The sequence below is a fragment of the Phoenix dactylifera genome, chromosome 11 (genome assembly GCF_009389715.1).
Source record: "Phoenix dactylifera cultivar Barhee BC4 chromosome 11, palm_55x_up_171113_PBpolish2nd_filt_p, whole genome shotgun sequence".
In the NCBI taxonomy this organism is placed as follows: Eukaryota; Viridiplantae; Streptophyta; class Magnoliopsida; order Arecales; family Arecaceae; genus Phoenix; species Phoenix dactylifera.
This window is the reverse complement of record NC_052402.1, coordinates 14,245,970-14,270,602: the sequence shown is the minus strand read 5'-3', so window position 1 is coordinate 14,270,602 and position 24,633 is coordinate 14,245,970. Positions and strand designations below refer to the sequence as shown.

General features: G+C 39.0%; 1 protein-coding gene and 1 pseudogene across 4 annotated transcripts; both read right to left on the bottom strand.

Annotated features, from left to right (window-relative positions):
- Positions 1–6,383: 6,383 nt before the first annotated feature.
- LOC103715135 lies at positions 6,384–7,913 on the bottom strand (annotated as a pseudogene).
- An 8,729-nt stretch (positions 7,914–16,642) lies between these two features.
- On the bottom strand, positions 16,643–21,132 carry LOC103715136 (probable ubiquitin-conjugating enzyme E2 37). Of its 4 annotated transcripts, none has more exons than XM_026807720.2 (7): positions 21,048–21,132; positions 18,525–18,691; positions 18,313–18,382; positions 18,065–18,170; positions 17,814–17,912; positions 17,617–17,730; positions 16,643–17,332 (listed from the first exon to the last, which is right to left on the bottom strand). In XM_026807720.2, exons 2-7 carry the CDS (start codon positions 18,664–18,666, stop codon positions 16,931–16,933), a joined length of 933 nt encoding a protein of 310 aa, XP_026663521.2. In that variant the 5' UTR covers positions 18,667–18,691; positions 21,048–21,132; the 3' UTR covers positions 16,643–16,930. The 4 variants fall into 4 exon arrangements, with proteins under 4 accessions (XP_026663521.2, XP_026663522.2, XP_008800892.2 ...); XM_026807721.2 differs by lacking the exon at positions 21,048–21,132 and adding an exon at positions 20,316–20,520 and having other exon boundaries at positions 18,525–18,688; XM_008802670.4 differs by lacking the exon at positions 21,048–21,132 and adding an exon at positions 20,316–20,519.
- Positions 21,133–24,633: the final 3,501 nt, after the last annotated feature.

Sequence of the window (24,633 nt, the reverse complement as noted above, 5' to 3'; positions counted from 1 at the left end):
TATCTCGATTTTGCTGGGCATCTTCTTTTTGCATAGGAACCCGAATTAGCCGTGAGGTAGCTTACGCTGAGATGGCGGGAACCGTTGGATCTCGCTAATACAGCCTCCTAGGATATTTAAGGGGTTGGGTTGGTCAATCCATTTTAGCCATTGGAGAGGTACTTAGCAGCCAAAGATGAGGATTACGAATAGCTTTTTCTTTTCCTTTTGAAATCTCCATAGCTTCAGAGCGTTGGGTGATTCTACGGTCGATTCGTGCCAAAAATTGGAGAATTCTCCTTTCACGTGGAAGGTACAACCCTAGTTTGTTCTTATTTTTTTGAGTACCTCCACTCCTTGGCTGTCTCAAAGTAAACAAGTTAGTGGATGATATGACTGGAGGGATTGGTTTTGTGATCAGGGACCATCTTGGTAGGATGATAGCAGCAGGATGACGGCGCACGCCAAAGCTTACAATAGTCGGAGCTGAGCTGCGGGCAGCCTATAAGGGTAATCCTATGCGAGGCTGGTATTTGGTGCCGAGTGGGTGTACCTCGAGGGAGACTCATCTATGGTGATCGATTGGATCCGAGGGGCAAATAGGTATGGTGATGGTCATCCCCTTATCTGGAAGACTTGTAGGATGGCTCAGATGATGGACAACTTTTAGGCAGCATATGTGTTTAGGGAGGCGAACATAGCAGCAGACTGGGTCGCCTCCTTTATCGCCCGGCACTCCGAGAATTTTTTCTAAACATTTGCTTTAAATGTTTTTCTTCTTTGTATTTCTTACTTTTACATAATTTGGAAAAAAAAAAAAAGTACAGCCCTTTTCGCAAGGGGAACTCTTTTGCGAACCGTCTAGGGCCCATTACGTAAAGGTGCCTCACTTTGCTCCAAAGGATCGTGCTACTTGTCACCCTTTGCACTTGGGCTCGTTTGGTTCGCGGAAAGTATTTTCCCTCCTAGGAATATGATTCCTGGGAATCAGATTCCTAGGAAGAGGATACCTAGGAAAGTACTTTTGACATGTTTGGTTAACCATGGGAAAGTGACTAATTTCCAAAGTGCTTATGTTTGGTTGACCATCCACTTTCCTAGGAAAGTTATGTATAATTCCTATTATGCCCTTAATAAAAATTAGGTCTTTAATGCCTCTTTAATGCTTCTTTAATGCTGAAGGGTCTTTTTGGGAAAAAATAAAAAAGGAGTGATTCCCACCTCATGGAAAAGTAACTTTCTCATGTTTCTCATGGGAAAGACTTTCCCATGAAATGTGGGAATCATATTTCCATAGGAATACCACTTTCCCATCTCTCTCCTTTGAAAACTCCAACCAAACAAGAGGCATTTCATTACTTTCCCGTTGACCACACTTTCCCCCCTCGTTTTTCTGCGAACCAAACGAGCCCTAAAGGTAAGAGACTCGATAGCATTCGATGCTCCTTCTGAAAAGGATTACAAAATGTACCGGGCGACTTCCATCTCTTATATTAGAAAGCGGAGAGGATCTCCAGTCACCCCTATCAACAACTTATCTTGGAGGAGTTACAGCGGAAGGTGTCCTCCTTTGGAAATCGGTCCCCAGTGTCCCTACGCCATTGGACAGAAACTGGCCACTCCACTGCACCTTTGCAGACTTATATGAAGCCACACTACAACGGTACGAAATCAAAATTAGAATTAGAATTAGAATCAGAATCAGGATAGATTGGAACATGAATAAGAATGATTATATTTTTCAACGTATTTGGTCCGTAACGAGAAAAAGATAGGATTGAGTTTTGGATGATTTAGACATTTCTATTCTTTCGTAGATCTGGAATGGATAGGAATGAAATTTCTTTCAACTAAATAGTTGGAATTAAAGTCACTTATTTTTATTCTCATTTTAGAGCCTAACTTGGGATTTTCTACGATCCAAAGGTAAACTCATTCTACAACCAAGTACCTACAAACTACACAGGACTTCAGGTAAACTATTCGCATCAAATCCTGCTACAGTTTTCTCAATAGTAGCGGTAGATGCTATGACTTCGCAAAACATGCTTGGCAATTTCCAACGCCTAGTCAACTAAATTAATCGTTTTTATGTGGCTAGCTATTTAAGACGGATTATTTAATATTTGATAACCTAATCAAGCGGCAATGGCCTGCATCTCCTACTTGTGTCTCACGCATGTAATATACTTATATATTCTTAAATTGCCCTTTTGAAATGGATTTGTTATCCGCCTTTCTGAAACGACTACAGAGGGAGATGTATATACAAAATATATAGCTGGATGTGTATATTATTAGATATAGAAAATATAAAAAATGCTTCTTTTTTAGAATATAACATAGGATATAATGAATTCTTATTTTTAGCTTTATCGAATCACGCCAAAAATTGTAGGATTCCATTGCTACTTGCTGACATTGAGTCTTCATGGATATCCAATATGAAGTTCCTTCACAACAGCGGTATGGATGGAGGGTGCTTGCTACTACCATATTATGGGTACTCTAGAAAGAATGTAACGAGAGTATCTTTAATAACTTAAGAAAGACCCCACACAACTTACCCATCTATTAGGGCAGCAAGCTTCCCAAGTATCCTACGCACGTTCCTTATTACTATTGTAAATTATTATTTCTGTAAATTACTTTACCTTTCACAGTTTCACTACTTAATGAAATCAGGATGGCATGCCCTTCTTACCAAATTTAATTGTAAAATTAGTATTCAAATGCTGATTAAAAGAGAAACCTGAATTCCGCAAAAGATGGAATCTAGCATTGCAATTTACCATAATTAATTACAATATCTTGAGCATGTATTCTATTATAACTCGTGTTTCTAGCAAAAACTAGTGTATCTCTCACCCTTGATTTGATCTTATGAGAAAACATTGAACCTTAAAAAATTAAGCTCATTTTCAAAAAAAGAAAAGAAAATAATTTCGTGCATGAAACTGCAATCGTTTGTTAAATTATTTCTCTTGAATCTTCTGACGATCAAGAATAACCTATCCTGAAAACCTAACTTGACCCAACCCGACTCAAACTATTGCCACCCCTGCTTTAGGCAACAGTTAAAATGATCTGAGGTATCTTGAAACCTTGGCTTGATTTTCCATCTCACAGCTATAAATAACTTGTGGATTCCACAGCATGTTGCATACAACGAAGCTTGACCTGGCGTGAACCAGTCCAGAGCGATTCATTTTACAGCCAAACATTAGTTAGATCCTTTAATACATATTTTAAGTTCAATTAAGGAATTGCCTCTATTAAACTGGAACTTTTAGTTCGCCTCACATGAGAATCGTCTCATGATGCTGACGGACACTGTAAGAGATGCAACAATTCCCATGAATTGCACTTCGTTGCTCAGAGATCCAAGGATTCCTGTGAAACTCGCTGACTCTGAAGCAATTCACGGGGCTTGTAAATCTGATTTCATTCCAATTTGCATCAGCATTCACCCATGATGACATCTAAGCCTTTTTCCTTTTCACCAACCCTACTCATTTGTAGCCGTAAGTTGGGAGGCCAATCCAAGTGAGCTTCCGAAAGCACTGTCCTGCACGTTTGGTTAGAAAGTGCAGGTACTGAACTTATAAGGAGAAATCATTGCATGCATGGTGCTCCCCATCAATCAGAGAGATGCATCAACATAGATTACATTCACCATCTCAGTGACTGGGCTACAGTAATACATCGTAATTGGTGGTGTGCACCAGCATCGCCGTGCATATAGTGCATTCAATAATTTTCAATTCACGAGAAAAATTCGCCCTGCATCACTTTACATCTGTGAAACCGTGTGGTACTCACATTGGCTACTTGGATTCAAATATGAGACCATATGATATCTCACGCTAGAATAAGTTTTATCTCTATGCTGTTCCTCAAGGTCCTTTCCGACTTAAGTATCAGAGGGTTCAATCATGGCCGATTGAACATGCCTCTCTTTCTTCGGTGCACCACTATTCGACCGAAGTGTCGGCAAATTAAAAAATTCCTGACTACTAGATCGGATTTTAGCGGCAACAGTTCCGGCGAGCTTTAGCTTTGAGCCCCTTGCAGTAAACCCTGCGCCAGATAATTCCGGAGGCTACTTAAATGATGTCGCAATTCGTTTAGATTTTCCTGTCCGAGCTGTAAACTACAGTCACTGAAATCTCTCTCTCTCCGTATATATGTAGATTTTCATGTCCGAGCTGTAAACTGCAGTCACTGAAATCTCTCTCTCTCTCTCTCTCTCTCTCTCTCTCTCTCTCTCTATATATATATATATATATATATATATCTGTCTGCTTTGTAATTTTGTATGCCTTGGGATGGCAAATCTGAACAACAGTCCAAATTTCAAAAAGACCAGATTTCAACGCATCTTTCCCTCGCTACAATGAGCCTGTTCCTGTCAAAATGACGAGTGTCCCCACAAATGCTGGGCTTAGCAAACCCAGCACTGTTCCACAAGTGACAGGAAATTCCACTAAAGGAAGGGTTTGCATTGTCCCGTTTACAATTGATTGGTATATGGTGGGGCTCAAAATGAAGGGAAACTTAATAGTTGTGGTTTTGTGAAAATTGCAATTACTTAATGCATCAACAGATAGAAATGCCGGTTAGCCGATTCCTAGATGGTTTGATCTAAATTAATCCTGACAGGTTAATATAATTTAGCAGAATGGAGGAAAAACTGCTCTCGTTCGCTAAACTAGTAACAAGTACATGAGGGATTTGCAATAGTGCGAAGCTTTTATTAAAACAAGGAGGGTAGCATGTTGCATAAAGATCCATACCACACACCTACGTCAGGTGTCAGCTACCATGAAGGCTAATTAATTACTTAGCACTGGGTAGGGCGCACTACCCAAGTCCTCGTGCAGAAGTAGGCCAGGGTCTTCAGATATAATTCCCAAGGCTAAATTACCTAAAAAAAGTTCCATGCTAAGCCCCAACATAAAGGTAAATCTACTTCTACATTTCGTCCTCTTTGAATGATGAAGAAACTCTGTTACCGAGCTTGCATGAGAACCAAGATATATAAATATTAGTATATTGGTTCTACGTATTTGGCAATTGCCTTTATATCATACAAACTGTCTATATTATTAATCAAACAAGATAGCCAGGTTGAAGAGAACCTAGTTGCATCTCTCTCTCTCTCTCTGGCTCTCTTTCTTATGGAGAAGTTTAAAAGCTATACAAGACTTAAAACAATATCCTTATATGGTGGCCAACAAACTAGGACGTTGTCCAAGGCAGAAGGCACAAACGCTGGGGCATGCGTCCTCAAAATGAAAAAAAATGATGCACGAGTTGTTCTTATAACACCAGTTTAAGTCTCTGTACAGGTTATACATTATTGAGCTACCCTTTGGCCTAGTTGCCTGATGTTTTTTTTTTTTTTTTTTTTTTTGGCTAGACCGAGTGATCTATACAATATGTGTATAAATGCATCCAAAAAAAATCAGAAAACAAAATATCACGGAGCTTCCGAGGCAGCTCCCCATCCTCTGCTCATAGAATACTACTAGCATAGTTAGCCACATACGTGGCACCCAATCCGCAACCCCGTTGGCCTCTCTAAATATATGTTTCGTCTGGACCATACCTTCATCCCTCATCATCATCTAAATATTACGAATCAAGGATGATCAGCAGCACCAACCTTCAGATCTCCTGGATCCAGCTGATGACCGTAGCCGAATTATCTTTCAAAATAATTAAAATAAAAGCACATATTGAAGATCTACCCAGACAGCTTCCAATTCTGCTCCAAAAATTATGCGGTTAAATAACCGATAGCCTTTCACCGCCACGATCCTAAAGTTCGAATTTTTAATGACAAACTCACTTTCATCCCTACGGCCATTATCCAGCACCGACCCATCATAGTTGGCCTGGCTGCCTATTGTTTTTTTTTTTTTTTTTGGCTGCCTATTGTTCGTAAGCCAAACATGTCTTCTTTTTGGTCTGGACCATACTAAAATAAAGCAGATGCACCAAAACCCATCTTTTCCATGCCTCGTCCTGTATAAATATAATAATATACACATCACTTCCAAGTTCCATCCATATACCATCGAATTAAATATTCAGTACCTCCGCCTCCTGTGTCATCTCACTCACTGCAGGGACCTTGACCACTGGAAATGACAATTCATCTCCAATGTCGCGGCTTGTTTATGTCTAGGCTTTTATCTGTCCACCTCTATTTTAAATCTGGAACGTTGGACGAAGGAGGACGGGTAATCTAATATACAGCAAAAATTAAGACTAAAGTTGACTACAAAAAGGTCCGCGTCCGATTTTTTTTTTTAAAAAAATCGTAGCCTGATTAAAGTCGTTTAATCTGAAAAAAATATCATTTAGGAAAAGTTATCCATCCAAATAACACAAAGAAATTACGACTGAGGCATCCATTTAGGAATACGTATCCATCAAACTACATGCAGGAGGATTCATTACGTGGGATCCTCCTATTCTTAAAAGAAAGCTATACATGCATACGTAGCCAACTATAATATACATACATACTCCGAACGTACGCAATGCTGTCACCAAACCTCGAAGCCAACCGCAAATTTTAAGCGTTACCAGTAGTACGCCGCTATACTGCTACAAAACATCCTCTCCACTAAATCTAACAAAACAAGCTCCAAATCAAAACAAGTTTATTATTACCAGCAGAATGGAAATACGATGCTTACCGGAACAAACCTAAATCCTTTTCCATGGCCGGGAATGATAGGATCGGAATCCTTGGAATCAAACTCTGAGCAAGTAGATACTGAGCTCAGGGCCACCATTGCTATCAGGGTTCATCATGTAGAAAGCCTCAGAGTCTTTAGATCCCACCACCCGCTCGAACCTCGCCCTCATGTACATCATCTCCCCGTTGGGGCCGCCGTCCCCCGGCAGCACCCCGGCGCCCATCGACACCGGCTCGACCGCCCGCAGCACCCTCCAGTCCGCCGGCCCGCACTGGCGCCGCACCGCATACCCGCACTTCTTTCCGTTGCAGTAAGCACGCCACAGAGGCTCCTCCACCAGCTTCCCCCCGCCCTCCGGCCGCCGCCGGACCCCCTCCGCTCGCACTCGAGGGCAATTCTCACCAGCCCCGATGCCATCTCCCTCACCAGCGCGCTCGTCGGCGTTGCGAGCTCGATGAGCAGCGCCGGGCACGACCGGGGGTCCACCTGGAATGCGAAGTGGACATGCCCCCTGCGGTGCCCGAAGAGGGTGCCCGTGACGCGAGGGCCGAGCCCTGCCGGCCGACGCCTCCCGGCAATCGCCGCTGTCAGCACCGACCGGAGCCTCGAGACGGCCACGGCAGCGGAGAAAGCTCCCCTCTTCCTTGCAGCCGGCGGAGCGGCCGCCGCCACGGCCTTAACATCACAAACACCTGACGAGGAGTTGGAGAAAGCTAGAAACTCTTCCTCTCCTTCCCCATCCGCGTGCTTCTTCTCCTCACAAGCGCTTCCCTTTCCAATAATCCATTGGAACTGCCTCTTAGAGAAGGAGAAGGATGCCTCGTGGGCGCTTCTTGCCATGATGGTCCTCATCTGGAGTCTGGAGGGAGAGTAAAAGAAACAAAAGGAAGATTTTGTTTTAAAAAAACAAACAAACAGAAGAAACGTCGCGGAGAGCTAGCGCTGCGTGATCAAAGAGTAAAGACAATGGGGAGAATTAGATTTAGAGATAGATTCCCTTGTTGTGTCTCCTTTTGCGCTTGGGGCTCATTTATTCCAAGCTTCTAGTCCCTTTTTGTCAGCCGCTGGGGCGGTCCTTCAGGCACCGGGGGATGGCTGGAGGACACCAACAGCGAGAGGGCGGTGACCAGACCCACCAAACTCCCTACAACCAGTAAAAGAAAATAAAAACAAGCACACGCAGCACTGATTGCCCGACACAGAGAGAGAGAGTGGTGATCGAACGTGAGATGAGATCGTTGGTGTGCGAACCTTGGGATGGGGAGAAAGTAAAAGGGCCACCTTTGACTGGTGGGGTGCATGGGCAACAGTTAAGTTGCAGGTATGGGCACAACAATCGTACCAACCTATGGGAGACAAACACCGCAGCTACTGTCTTCCTTCCGAACTGCTATCTGATTTGATAGGGGTCGGCTGATGGTCCCGGGGTTCCAATGGAGTTTTTCTTAAGCCCAACACACGCCTATAATATGTCAGTCGTATCCACGCATTGAATCCTACCTCACCTACGAAGCTCTAAATTCTTCAGGGGCCTCTGGTTCAAGGTTTGGTTTTGAATTTGGGAACGCTTCTGAGGTTTAAGTATCTCTGTGCATGCTAAATGTCATGCAAGACATGATTAGTTTCTCGTAGTGGACTGTAACGTAAGGAGATTTAGGTGACCTAACTAGATTCTCCAGTTGACAATGACCTCGGCCTAAAACAAATGAGCAGTAAGGCGATCTGCAACAACTGGAAAAGAAAAATATAGGATCGATCGTTTCATGACGAACACAGGTACAGCTAAATGTTGTTCTGTTAATTGATCAACGAAAACTTGCGCTAAGATTGAAATTAGCAGACATGAGTGAAAGCAGATAAAATTCCAACTGGTGGCATGTAGAGAAATCAGCAGGGTACGCAAAGGGGTTCTACATGCATCCTGGTACCTGCGAGGCTATTTTATGTGTTTTTTTACATCCTCGACCGTATACTTTCTGTGATTTTACCTGGACTCCTGTGTTACATGGGACAGGAATCCTTTGCGTCTAATGCTTGCTATATATCAGTCTGTGATATCAGGGTGCTACATGGAGAGCCAGGCTAAAAAAGTATGAAAGGGGCTCTGTGAGGGAAACCATTTGAAATTTCAAGAGACAAGGATTCCTCCTTTTAATGAAGTCTGGCCTCACCAAACTTGGATTTTTTTGTGGAATCTGCTTGTAATTAGCTAGGAAGCCATCTGTATTGCTGAAGCCGTGAACCACCGGCAATCTTGGCAGCACCACCTCAGGGATTTTGATGGTTGTTGTAATTTAGGATTGGAATGGTTCAAGCAGGCAAAGGTACATTGGTTCATGAAAACTCGTTTGTCCTCTTCGCTGGTCGTTCCAGCACACCATGTTCATTTATTTTGGCCTACTAGTTGGCATATCCAGCCTCATCTTAAGCTTAGCCCTGCACATGACATCAAAGATTTAAAAATAAATAAATACACATTGAGATTATGTAAGAAATAAGAGTTCTATTTTGATTTGTGTTAAAATATTTGTAGAAGAAGAAAAACACGAGAAAAAGAGAGAGAAAAATAATTTTATTTTTTTGTTCCATCATATTCGGTATATCTCAGGAGTTATATATTATACCAAATAAAATAATATAAGCCGATATAGGATTATGTTAATAAAAAAATAATTATGAGCTGATACATGTTGTTACGTGATACCTAAATTATGCTAACATCCTTCTTCAAATGAAAGATGGTACTATAGGTGTCAATTGTTTGAAAACTAGATCAAGAATGTACTCAGAAACTAATGTACTGGATCAGAAGCTTATAAAGTAGCAGCTCATAAGCTAACGTTATAGAGTAGGAGCTAATGTAGCAGCTCAGAGGCTGACATGGTCGTAGATTAAAAGCTGACATGGTATTACAGAGCCCGATGTAGCAGAACACGAGCTGTTATAGCAGCTCAAAAGTTGATATAGCAGATTAGGAGTCGACATAATAACTCAGAAGCTGATATGAAAAACTCATGTGTCAAGGTGATGTGATAATGCAGAATTTGATATGGTAGAACAGAAGCTGACATAGCAGCTTATAAACTGATACGACATATCAGAAAGCTAATGCAGCAAACTGATATATTTGGTAATACTGACGTAGCTAACCGATGAGGTAGACTAATGTATCTATTGATATGACTGACTAACAAAGCAAATCAGCGTGTTTATCAATGTGTCCGACTAATGCGACAGACTGACGTGCACGTGTTTTGCCGATTTGGCTGATTGACTTGTTTGATGATGTAGTAGCAAGAAGACACATAGAAGATGATAGTTGTAGTGAGAACAAAGCTTAAAAAGAAGACAATTGAAGGTCGACGATCCTCGTAGACGGAGTTATCATGAAAGAGGAGCAATTGGCTGATTGACTTGTCTGATAATGTGGCAGCAAGAAGGCATATAGAAGATAACAGTTGCAGTAAGGACAAAGCTTTGAGAGAAGGCAACTAAAGGTCGACTACCCTTGTAGATGGAGGCACCATAAAAGAGGAGCAAGAGGACCTTGAGCTAGATAGTGAAGGAGCTAGAGGTAACAAATAAAATCGAAGATAGAGAGAAAGAAACTGAGCGACGGTGAGGAGAGAAAATGAAAAATCTGAAGCAGGAAAGAAAAACAGTAGAGAGGAGCTACGAATCCATTAGAAAACAAAGAATCTTCGAGTATTAATCCACCGATCTACTAAGGAATATTAAATTTTTGAATGTTGATTCACAAGAAAATAAAGGATCAGTGGAAAAACAAAGGATCTGTAGATCTATCGAAAAATAGAAAATCTTCGTGTGTTAATTCACCTAGGAATAGAGATCGATAGATTGATAATAAGGGTCATCAAAGCTTCTAGACATGGCAAGTACGGCTACAACAAAGGCATAAGACATGGTGGCAACAGATCAGGTGATCGGTGGCTTTGATACAATGTTAAAATATTTGCAGAAGAAGAGAAAACGAGAAAGGAAAAAATTATTTTATTTCTTTATTCCATCACATTCGGTACATCTCAGAGGTTATATTTACTCACGTACAGATTTCATATAGAAAAATAATATAGACTTATATAAGATCATGCTAATAAAAAAAAAATACTGACCGATAAAGATCGTGCTAATAAAAAAACTATCATCGACTTATACAGGTTATTGTGTGATTTTTAAAATTATGCTAGCAATTTGAGTTAGACTCTTCATTTCTAATGTTGAGAGACCCTGTCATACATCGTAAACAATACATAAGTCGAAGTCTCAGAGATTGAAATCAAAAGACATGGCCTTTTAGTGATCTTGCAGTGCTGCCGTACTTAAAGGTTTTTTTTAAAAAAAATATGCCAAAAGAAGATAAAGCAGTGTTTCCAGCTCTCTATGATCAAGAAACAGTGCATAAAGCAGTTCGATGCAGCAAGGTTCAGAAGTTGTTCAACCAGGCGTGAACAATGACCGGAGCATGATGCAAGAAACATACATATAAAAGTTAAACAGTAGAGAAAATAAGAATTTGGAAGCAAATGACAGGTTGCTGAAACTGGACTGCAGCCAAAAGCAGGAGAGATCATAACTTGTCTGAGCCCTCCAAACATATCCTCAGCATGTTGTCCTTAAAGTTCTTATCAAAACAGAGAAATTTGATAATGCGAGAGACATAGTAAGACAGTGGTACTAAATGGACGAGATACTGACTGTACATATCTCAGCCGTAGTCAGAACAAATTGCTGAGAAAATTATACATATTCATCAGCTTACAGGTGAAGATATATTTTTGGTCGTGTTCGGTTCGCCACTGAAATCGAAATCAAAATCAAAATAACATTGGAATGAAAATTCAAATGGTCTTATCCTCCGCTATATTCAGTTCATTATCAAAATTGGAGCCGGAATTAAATTTAAATACTAAAAAATAATAAGAATTGAATTAATATAGCGGAGGATACGACCGCTTGGTTGCAAAACTTTCTCTGGCAGTTTTGTTTTGCTGTGGTTTAGGCAACCATTGATATGGATAACATTTCAAGCCAATTCTAGACTATTATCGCGAGGTTTACTGACATTTTACAGTACAACTGCTGCTATATTTAAATAAAATACTGTTAAATAATATTAATACTATACAGTGCAGCCAGCAATCGTGACTCGTTGAACTTTGGTGCTGCTGTCATTGAGTACTAGCTTGACCTAGATGTCGAGTGAGAGAGGTACTGGAGGGCTCGGCGATGAGCTGTTTGGATCGTACAAAGCTGCAGTTTGAAATGGATGGTTATGTTCGGGATCTTGGTGCACAACCGAGATCTGATCTTAACCAGCAAAGATGAAGAAGTTTTTTTACTGAAACGTATCTTCCGATGCCTAAGTTAAGACGATACTTAGAGAACTAAAGAGGTTCTCAGTGAGTGCCGGGTGCAATGATTTTAACTACGAGTATAAATATCTATTTTATAGAGGAGTTGAAATAAGTATTACCTTTAACATTCTATTACCGATAATGTTGACGGCTAGCATAGGTTGTGCTAGCTTTTGAATTGCATGCATTATATACTTATATTTCATCATGAATAACCAAAATAAAATTAACCTGCAAATCTCAAATGCAAGGTCAATTATTATTTATATACTCAATCTATGCACCAATACAAAAACACATCATAAATTGATCAATATCCAAAAGTCATGACAACTTGGAATGCAGTTGAATTCAGCACCAAGTTACACAGGTAAAAAGAAAGAAAGATGTTGAACCCAAGTCTGACATGGAACAATCCACGTAACAATTTATATACAGTACGAGACGCTGCTCAATTGCCCTGAGAAAACAAAAATTACATCACAGCTGGCCTCACAAGTCACATCCAATGCTAATAAAGAGAGAGGAAATCATCACAATTAAACTTACATATTCAGCCACCTGCAGAACAAAAATAAAGTAACGAGTGAACAATGATATAATAATTTTTTTAACCGATATATTATTAGTTATCAATCTCTTTACCACGCCGAGGGCCATGAATTGATGATGAGGAGCGTCCATGCTCATGTAGCAAAGCATCAGGAGCATTAGGGGGAGGCATCTGATACCTGTTAATCCAAAAACCAACAAATTGCATATTTAAGATGAGTATGCATCAATATAGTCCATCATTTCATGCTACTAATTAAATTTATGAAATACCAAAAATCAATCCAAGGACTTTATATTGCCTCTCTATTGCGACCTGCTACTTGTTCTTGATAATGTTTGTTTGGTAAAGAATCTCTGATTTGTTCCAGGTAGGTGCTCAGACAAAAATATTAACTGTCGTTCTTACTATTAAAGTTTTTGATCATCAGACTACATTAATTGTTAGATTTTCTCGAAATAATTTATATCTCTATGAACTCTTGATTGCAACCAAAAAACAGGCTGATCACTTGGGACAACATACTGCAAATTATCAGTAATACTTTAATGACTAAATCTTGGTGACCACATTGCTGAAAGAACGCAGAAAATGTTAACACATCTGTTCAGAACAATGTCAAGATGGCTTCACTAGAATGAATCTATAAGTAATAGGTAAATAAGAAGAGTTGGAAAAGGGAAAACTACCATGAACCACATGCGTTAGATTCGTTTTTGCTTTCCCAAAACGGTCCTATTTCAACATGAAATCAATGTATGACCAGGGGTGGAGCTTTAGGCGGACCCCACCTGAGCCATGGCCCCACCCCACCTATGGTTTATCAGTTTTCCCGTAATTCCTGATGTTGCTGCAGTCCATCTGTTTTCTCGATTTTAGCATTCCTCTTCGCTCAGTTCCTCACCCTCTCCAAAGTTGCCCTCCACTTTTGGGGCTCTTCGCTTCCCAAAGAAACCGTGAATAAAGCCCTCTTTTTCATCTCTATCCAGGTTTACTCAGTCAAAGAACTCAAGAAACTTTTGGCACCTGAACCCATCCTCGGGATACGTCGGAATTTAAAAAAGATGAAAAGCACTTTTTAGCACTTCTTTTCTTTTCTTTTTCCTTTTTTTGGGGTAGAAAACGGCATTTCATATATATTTGTTTTTATTCAGGTTAAAATTATGCAGGGGGGAGGGATCACATAGTTTTTAGATACTGTGCTGTTAAATTTTTGGATGTCATCTTAATGTACGAGTCCATTTGAAGGGTAAAACATCATGATACTTTCATGGACGAAAACTTGATAGTGCAATCATTTGCTCTAATTCCGGAAGGTGCTCGAGGGAGAGAGTGTTTCTCTCTATGATAAGGCATATCTGCTGCCAAATAGTGATGTAGATTGGATTGCCTCATTTATAGTGGAGCACTTTGAAGTATTTTGGATAGTACAAATTTCTAAATAAAAAAAAGCACTATCTATTTGTTTCTTTGGAGTTTTTTTATTGAAAGATATTTAGTAAATTTGAAAAATACTAGAGGTTTAAATCAGAGTGGACAGCAAAAGCATGGTGAATTGGATTATTTTGAAACTGGTAAGAAATGATCTTCTCAGTGAGGATTGTAAGTTGGCATTTTAATATCCTGCCAATAAAAAAAATGTACATTGGTATTTTAGAATTGACTCATTTATTTTGATCATGCTTCACGTTTTTTTTGTTTCTTCCTGACTTCAACATCTGCTTCTATTTATTAGAGAGTGTAACTCAATATTAAAACTAGAAAGTATACTAAGATTTATTAAAACAACCTCTCATATTTTTTTTTTAATGTACTTTATCCAATGAATAAAACAAGTATGTGAGATAAAGGGAAAAGGAAGGCTGCATAAGTGACTATAACTGGCAATCTAAGAAGTGGATAAAAGAGGAAGGTGGAAAAGAAACCAACAAAGAGATGCTAATATTCTTTTTCTTATTCTTCTCCAGAATGCACACGCAAGAAGAGAATTAGACCAGGTATTTTGAGGCCACTGAAACTTTGCCAATTCGTGTAGATACTACAATTAGGTATGGTCCATTCTTTAATCTATACCAAGGCATGCAGCCTCCCTCCCTTTTTTCTTGAATAATGGTAGCTAGGCAAAGCATCGATAAAGAAAATATTAGCCATCCTGACCTCAGATTATTCCGATCTTTCCGACCTCAGCCTTGATCAGAGTGAATGACTTAAGCATCAGAGTCCCCACCAAATTTTTTTCGGCAAGCACACTTTCTTACAAGTTGTACTCACCTTCCAAAGCTGCGGAGTTGATTCATCGGCGTCCTAACACTGCTCCTCAATTCTTGGTTGATTCGCCGTCACCTTTGTTCCGGCCGACCTTAGCATTTCCGGATCAAACATGGAACCTTCCCTAGCTTAAAAGCTGAGTGATCTGTGCCATTGGCGGACCAAAGTCTCGTTGCTCAAATACAAGAGCCACTTCTCCTCTCTCTCTCTCTCTCTCTCTCTCTCTGTGCGCGCTTCGCTGTGTGCGTGTGTGAAGACATGGCATGTGTCTAATTGAATTGGGGGGTGGGCTTTGGTTTTCTTCATTGGGTTTCTGGGTCCGGCCCCGTAATTGAAAATATTAAAAACGTCAACTGAGAGAGGTTGGACAGGCAATGCCGAGGCTGACCTTCACCAAGTCAATGGTCGAAGATTTGGTTTAACCTAATGCAGTTTCGTTGAGTTGTCCGGTGACCCAACAAGCAGACTCTACCACCAAAATGTATACTCGAAGATGTGATGTTTAAATTAACTAAGAAAATAAAATATATCTAAATACATGCATTGCATGTCATGAACCAAATAATTACATAGAAAATTTACGATTATCCAGAGCCACAAATAATATATTTGATTAATTAAGTTAATTTACATCAAATCAGGGATCTAATCTTGATTTATTCTTTTCTAGTTTAAATGAGTTCTGATCTGAACACCCTTGAAAAATTATTTAAAAACCATGGAGAGAAATAATAAAATGAAATTACATTGGTTACATATGCATAATTTTGGTGGTTTTGCATGGAAACAAGCAAAAAAAGTATTTTCAAAGTGTCAAATATAGTAATCCAAATGTCTGTAAAAATTTGAGTCAAAAAAACTTATATAAAAAATTATCTATACATATATACATATACATACACACAAAGAGCTCTTTTTTGAAAGAAATATACATAAAATTCATTAGAATTTAATCTTGTTAACATTTCCATCTCTTCTAAAAACTTGTAAAATCTTAAGGCCTACTACAATATACACCATAGAGCTGAAACCTGCAAGATTCGTGGATCGAGCCACCCATTCAAGCATGGCTAGCTTATCGACCAAACACCTTCCAACCCAATTCCTGTGGAAAGAAAAAGAAAACCTTCATGGTTCTTTTTTTCCTTCCTACAGCACAAGGGCTTGGATTTGAGTAAGCCTTTTTGAAGATGCTAGCTAGATGAGCCAATAGGCCAAATTTTTGCAATAATTTCAGTCCAATTTTGTGGGAATATCCAAATAAACCCTTAGTTTGACATGGAGAGAAAAATAATTGACAAAAGTCAGCACAAATAACTCACATCTCAGTGAGACTATTTGCGGGCTCACACCCAAACCTACAAAGTTAGCCTTGGTTTCAATCCATTCCAGCTTTCAGCATTGGAGTTTGCGACATTGCACAATTTCCCTTGATGAATGAAAAAAGATAAGCTCAATAGACAGAGGGCTGAGGTAAATCCAGACATTGACGATTTCTGTAACAGGTGGAGCATAGGATGATAGGATAAGAGAAGTTTCACTAACAGGGTGTTGATAAGAACTATTCATGACTACAAAACCAGAGAATGGAGATCTGGGAAGCTATTAAATTCTTGCTGGACCATGAAAAAGCTAAAACAGATTTTGGTAGTTTAAAGATCTCAAGATACCTCCGTTGTCAGCATGTTTAAGAACATGACATTTATAAATTCATGCAAAATGACAGATGGCGAAAAATTCCAAGCTCAAGGACATGACATGAATCATTTAGGACTGTATAACAAGGCAACCTGTCAACGACTCCAGAATACAAGAAATTTCTGATCCATATCATGTCTCTGAAGTCTATAGCTAGTCTCAATTTTTTCACATTGTGATCATTGATCTTTAGCAAAAAACAGATAGTAACCAGACTGAACAGAATGAAAAATTCCAGAGTTTGTACATGTGTGACTTGATATTTAGAGGACAGCACCAGTCCCAGTGGAAAATCATGGACCTAATTGAAATTTCTCTGGTCGGTCACTCCATTTTCCTGCTATTTACTTCCGCTTAAGAGACAGTCTTGATCTTGAATGTCTGCCACCCTCATCATCACTCTCTTCACTATCTGCAACAATAATTGTCTCCACGATCTTTGGGCCTTCCTTCATCTGCTGGTGATTTACATTCAAAGCCTTCTCAGCATTGTGACAAGTATGAATTGTTGTAGCATGTGGGGACACTGAAGCATTAGATGAGCCCACAAGAGAATTTTGAGAGCTTGATATTGATAGTCGTCGAGGAGGTGCCACATTCCCCTTATCATTTTGGTTCTCTTTAACTGATGTTCTTGATTTTAGTGAGAACTTTTCACCAGTCAACCGAAGTCTCTTCTGGCCCCCCTCATTCTCATTGGCTACATCTTCTGTAAAGACCTCTGTCCTCTCAACTTCCATCTTTGGCTGCAAAAGAAAACTTTAAAGAGTCAATCTTGCAAAAATAAAGCCAGAACTTACTCTCCTGTTTTCCACAACAATATTCAATAATTTTAGATGATGTCTGTCAAGGATGACTGGAAGACATTGGCCCCTAATAAGGACTTTCGAAGTCCCAGATTGATGTAGTCTCTTGAAAAGCCTACATAGGGATATCCAATTTAGCTGGAGCTTTTCAGACTCCAAATTATAATTTGCTTGGAACACGAGAGCAGAAATCAATATGAAAGCCAATTATGGTTTCTTACTACCATGGACATGCCACAAGTATTGATCCTTCCACTAGTTCCTTGATTTGCATACTTCTCAGCCCAGAATCGGGCTTTTTGGTCAAAAGCTTGTCTGTTGTATTTGTACTCCCTGCTCTGCACACCAACAAGAAGGCAAATTGTAGAGTGTCACTATATTGGTTTTGTTGCATTCCTCTCTAGCATGTAAATATACTTACAGTTTCAGCCATGAGGCCATCATCTGGGTTGGGCTCACTCAATAACAAGCCAATACTTGTTAAAACTGTTGAAATGTTCAGGGATGGTTGCCATGCTCCCTAGAATGACATATGCATGGACATGTTTCATATATGGTGGATGTCATGCATGGACGAGTAACATGACAGAAGTCAATACGCCAAATCATTAAAATAAAGAGATATTTGCAACTTCAAAACATGTAAGTGATATAGAGTATTCCGCAATGTACCTTTGGTGGCAAATTGAGGATATCAAGGCAGATCCGGCCTCCATTATCTATATTGGGATGGTAAATGGGTGTAACAAAAGTCACATTTGGTGGTTGGAAAGGATATCTGCATTTTGAAATGTTAAAAATGGTGGCTAATTCGTATGCTTAAATTAAAACAAAAACAAAATAGAGGGAGGATAGGTAAAGGAAAACTTCATAAAAAAAATAAAATCCATTATTTAATAAAGACAAATTAGACTAAAAACCTTTCAGGAATTTGTATCTTGAGAGTAAAAACCCCTTTAGAGTAGACAGTTCCTTCAGGTCCTTCAATCCCTGTAAGCATCAATTGATAAAGTCAGCTATGTGGCAATGGATGCATTTGCAAACACGTTTTGAGAAAGAAATTCATTCAAAAATGTTTCAAGGGAACTGGGGAAAACCATGGATTTGGAGGAGAAAGATAGAAGAAACTTACGGGCCTCGAAGCTTGACAAAGAGGAAGATGAAAGGTTCTCATTAGCTGAAATTTGAGGAAGGGAGACCCCAGGAGGTGGGTCAGTTGTTAAGAGCTTGAGCTCCTTCTGCATTCTGAGATTCAGCCTTGCAGCTTGAGCCATTCGTCCAGAATCAGGTACAGCACTACTGCATCTCCAATTATTAATCCATTGCCCAAAAGCGCACAACGAAGTTTTTAAAAAATATGAAATATCTTCTCTGCATAATATGGAATAAGTTGCAGAATTCCAATCCTTAGACTGTAATGCATTTTCTACAAAAAGGTATATCCTTGCAGAAAACTTTCGTCAGATATATTACGAGCCAAACATAAAGTTACAGGTGTTTTATGGACACTAGCAGTGATCATCACAGAGGAATCCTGCATTATTTGACAAATGTGGGACAAAGTACAAGCTATGTGAAATTTTCAGTTGTGTAAAGAGGGGAATATAACATTTTCAATGAGTCCTGCATTGACTTAAAGGACATAAAACTGCAATTTAGAGATTGGTGGCAATTTAAGATGACGACATGAACACTAACTCTGGCTTGCAATGCAATTAGTGAAAACAACATTTTCATTAACAATCTGATGCAACAAATTTTGGTGGTATACTGCAATTATTTTCCTTTTTGGAAGTCACTGAAACTTACATTCTTCAAGTTATAGAAGCATCATTGCACAGTTCAAGTGGATGGGAAATTATCCATTAATCTTAGTCTGCACCTAAAGGGAATGTTTCATAACTACTTTAAATAGAATATACCGAAAATTTAATCCCCACAAACTCGGACATGATCATTTTTTTTTATTGAAGAGGATGTGATCCAAACAGTCCATCGTTTTTGGAACAACTTACTTGCCATTGGCTATCTTTTTCTCTGTTTTTTTTATTCGAATAAATACCATTTGGTATCTTAACTGGAACCTTTTGGTACTGGAATCTTTCAATATGTATTTTTGACCAAATTATGCCTTGAAATTTCCTCTAAAATGTAATATTCTTTTGTCCAGAACACTTAAATTTTTCTGTGTATGAAACTAACGCAAAGTGGGAATTTGTCAAATACTAGTTAAAGCCATGCTTAAGCCTGTTCTCAACCAAATAAAATTAGCTTCATCCAAAAACATTGCTTCGAAAGAAGGAATAAAAGCGAAAATAAAGGGTAGTTCAATCGGTGACACTACTTTCAATCTACAATTTCATATATTTATACTTCCAAAAAAACACAATTTCAGATATTTATGTTATTGATACGTGGTTTTGCCTTGATGAATTATCCATTCCATTCAACTTCAGCATATTTATCTTCATTATTTCGCGAAATCAATGTAGTAGCCATTTAGACTGCACTGATGGCTATCAAATCCGAAGATAATACCGATTTGGGTGAATGATGCGCTATTAATCCCACATCATTTTTTCTATATCTTCTTTTTTTTCACTATTTTTTGTCAAATTCTTTTCATTCTTTACAAATCCGGAGTTTTCGATAATATAGAAGAAAAAAAATCCGAGGGAATGCAGACACAGAACTCAGAACCAAAACCCTTTTCAGATCATTGTATGATCGGAAAACCCTAGAAATAAAATTCACGGAGCAGCTCAGCACCGGATCAAGATTTCGAAACCAAAATCTTGCTAGGAAAATAGGAAAGGAAAAGATTTTTTAAGGGGGAAAAGGAAAAGAGAAGCTCATCAAGAACAGATCACCGAGAAGGAAATCGGTTGCCTTCGCAAATAGCAAATAAAGAGAGAAGGCCTACCTCTTCTGTCGCTTTTTCGAGGAGCCCCTCAGGAGCTGGAGAAGTTTATGGGAAGAACTCACTCCCTCTTTTCCTCTTATCTCGACCCCATGCTCGTTCGCTCGCCCGCCTGCGCTAGGTTTCGGATTTTGGGGTTCGGAAGCGGGAAAGCCGCGGACTCGAGATGGGCCGGGCCGATGTGGATACACAAATGAGCCCACTCCCAATTGCCGTTTTGTGATCCCTCGCTTGCTCGCTCTCCTCTTGACAATATATATATATATATAAACCGTTATTAACCATTATAATGACCATAGGTCCATAACGACACTTGTATATCTCAAAAAGCAAGTTTTCAAATTTTAATGTTAAAATAATTGATGAACCAAAAATAATGGGAAATAATGTTACGGTGGTACGATGCATTTTTTAATCTCAAAGGGAAAAAAAATAATCCACAATATGGTTTATCGACATTCCATAACTGTTTCAAGGTCAATTGAAAAACTAAAATATTAACAGGTACATGGTTATGAAAAGTGTATCAGCAAACAATCTTGTAGTTTGGTCACTTGGAAAGTACTTTCTCCTATCATCTTACTGATTAGAATTTGAGTCCTAAATTTTGGAACATGATGACTAGTGATTGTTAGGATCGAATTACTCATGCAACTCTTACTTAGAATCGAACAAGAATATCACTAAATCTAAAATACAAAAGCATGCCAAGAAAGCAGAGATACAAAAATTTACAAAGAATGCTCTCGACAGCTGAAACATAGAAGAGACAACCGAAGTTTCTATCATTCTCTTTGTTGGGCCAAGCTTTTGGGGCGGTCGAACAAAGTGCCAAGAGCAACCATTAAGCATGGTTTTATTAAGCATTATCAAATTGATGCCCTCGCATAATATGGCTTTTGGAATCTGCATCCATGAGTAACTTTTTTTGTATTCCTCTCTGGCTTCCCGAGTGGATTCAATGCGAAAGCATCCTTCAATGTCTCTGTGTCATGAAATCGTGTCCAAACCATATACAACATCAAATCAAGATACGCTTCTAGTGCTGAAATGCATCTAATTCCATGGAAAAGCATCCAATGGCAAGTCGACATTCCATTCCATCATGCTCCAATTTGAAAGCCAGCTTTGTTCTTGGATTTTGCATCTAATTCCATGGTTTGTAGTACCAAGCCTCTGCTATAAATACCATCCCCCTGGCAACTTCGAAGTACCCAAGCCAAGCACCACCTACTTCTAAGCTTCTTAGCCTTCGCTCGTGTCCGAGGAAATGGCTTCCTTGAAGGCTGCAAAGCCTTCTGGGCCCATGACGCAGCTCAAGGTAGGGGACAGCGCACCCAAGGCTCCGGCCTCCAAGCAGGCCCCCAAAAAGGCCGAGCAGAAGCCCCGCGAGCCCAAGAAGAAGGTAAACACGGCCTTGTTGCATGCTTCCCTTCTTCCAAATTAAATTACGGTTTGAAACGGTCTCATAGGACTGTTCAAACCGATTCAGAGAAGGCAACCTCATGAAGTATTGAAATTTTTTCTCCTCCTTCTCAGCAAAGTTTTTAAAGGAATCAATTTGACGTAATATTTATAGCTGATATTAGAATTAAATAGAGGCTTATGGGTGGATGTAGGGATTCGCTTCTATATTGGAGTTCTGATCTTTTTTGGTTTTATGTTCAAGCAGGCTAAGAGTAGCAAACCAGCAGCTAAAAATTAGGGGAAGCAGCTATGTAGTTGGGACATCCCACATGGACTCTAGTTATATCGAAGACTTTTCTTTCTTCCTTTTAGATGCTTTCTTTCTCTCTTTTTTTTTGGTTTTCTTACTACTATGGTGATGCTTATGTCCTGAACTGTTTCAGTTTGGATGTATGTTGGATGTTTGGCTTGGCCTAGTGAAATGAAGGCAGTGATGAGTACCACTGTTAGATAAATAGTAGTAATTGTATAACCATGCTATGATCAAATAAACAGGTAACTTATTATGTGTGTTGGCTGGGCTGGTTCTTGGTTGCTTTGAAGGGGAAGCAGAAATTCTTGTCCCTAGCCATTGGCAACTTTGATTAGGATGAAATAACTATATTGTCATTGTGTCAAAAAAAAAAGAATAACTATATTATTGGTTGCGATCATATCACTACTAGTGTATTGGATCCCATCAGAAATAACTATATCGCCATGAACCCTCCCCAGCTGCCAGCAAGTGAGAGCAAGTACTCAGAAACAGCACACTACACCTGTCTCTCATGGTCTCTAATCAAGAATCCAATCCTTGCCCAAGTTCTCTGGCATGTGTGTGTGTATGTATGTACGTACGTACGTATGTACGTACGTATGTATACATATGTGTGTGTCTATATATGTATGTTGGTATGTATGTATGTATGCATGTATATGTATATATATGTGTATATATATATGTATTTATATATATATATATATATATGTGTATATGTGTGTATACGCGCGCGTATACACACATATATACATACATGTACATGTATGTGTGTGTATATGTATGTATGTATGTGTTGCGCGCAAGAGCGCGCACATGTGTGCGTGTGTGTATCTTTGTATAAGCAACCAAGCGTTTGGTGGTAATTTTACTATGTTACATAAAACAGATGGAGGAACAAAAATATTTGAACTTCTGAGCTGAGACACTCCCGGAGAATATAGGGTTATAAGCTACTATGGTAGTTGTGAAAGCATAACTTTTTCAGAACAGGGAATAAGCTCAGAAAACATTGAGAGAAACAGAAGCAGAAACACCCAAGCAAAGGTCGAAATGAACACACAAGCATACACTGCAATTTGTCATCCAGAAATTAAAATGAAAATATTTAAGTAAACTGGATTGCAATCCACCTACATTAGCAACAAATGATTTTTATAAGAGATTTTTTCTACATTAGAAATTGTAGAAGAAAATATCTGCAATAGTCAAATCAAACATCCTCAGGTTTCGGCACTACAATTGTTCATGCTGGCCCAAAATTTTGGGCAAATAATTGGTACTTAACACCAACTGATGATCTTTTACTTTCAGGCTTACGCGAAGTTTCACCCACAGCACTTAAAGCGTCACTAACAGTGCTGAGAGATGATTGCGTTTCAGTTCAGGTTCTTACACAGTTGCTTGCAAATTCCCAGTATGGATGTGCTGAAACTGCTCAAGAGGCAACCTCTTTGGCATAATAACCTACAGAAACAAATACAAAGAATCCATAGTTAGTGTCCAATGTCATCATGGTCTTTCTAAAATTACAAAAGGCTCCCTCAGTTTTGTCACATCAAGAAGAGTGATAAGTAACTAGTTTTGAGGCCAGTTACTTTTTGAATTTTCAGCTAAAAATAATAAAAAGTAAAATGAATGCCCATATTGCCATGCTTATATTAAGTTTAGAAACTGTTCTGCAAACGCCTTTCTTACATAACCAGATAGCATCCAAGCAGGAAACAAAATTTTTTTTACTCTTCAGCATTATCTCTACCTGTAGAAGTATATCCTGAATCAGTGCAATACGTATAGATGGAATGATGTTCAGAAAAGCTGTACATTAGCTACATTTACCTGCAGAAAACTAATATGCATTGGTCATGAACAGACCTTGTCTGCTCATCAAAAAATCTCAACCATTCATTGAGGAACATGACATGAAGAACAGGAGTAGTACTCAGTTGTTCAATGAGTGTGATATGCATAAAGGTGATATATGTGCATTCTGTCTCCAATGAGGCTCTAGAACTTCTTCTCAGAATCACTCAATTAGATATTTTTTCAATGCTCGCACTCTGATGCACTTTGTAACAGATAGAAAGATTAGATATCCAGTTTCCACTTTTCCCATATAATAGCAAAGAACAATATCTTCAGATTATCTTATGAGCAAACCACATAGCAAATGCCCATATCTGGAGGTAGTTTAAGGGTTTATGCTGTCTCAGTATGCATGAACTAATCCACGATGAAATGTAGTATAAACCTCTTTATAGGTAATGCAAAGTAAAACAAATGAACAGCTGTTCCAATAATAATTATAAAAAAGAGCAGACCGATGTGGAGCCACTAAAATTGGACGTTATGAAGATGCAGGACCTCTTCCCACTTGCAAAAGCACGCCACAATCCACATGGTATACTATGAAAATCCTCGCCAATAAATTACGATGATGAATTGACAATAGATTGTCTTCTCGATTAAAGATTTTTTTTTGGTAACCTTCTCGATTAAACTTTATACCTGAAAGTTTTCTTCTTTTTTTTTCCTTCTTCTTCTTTTTATTATTATTTTTCCCCTCCAGTGAAACCCAAAAAACATGAAACAAAAGAA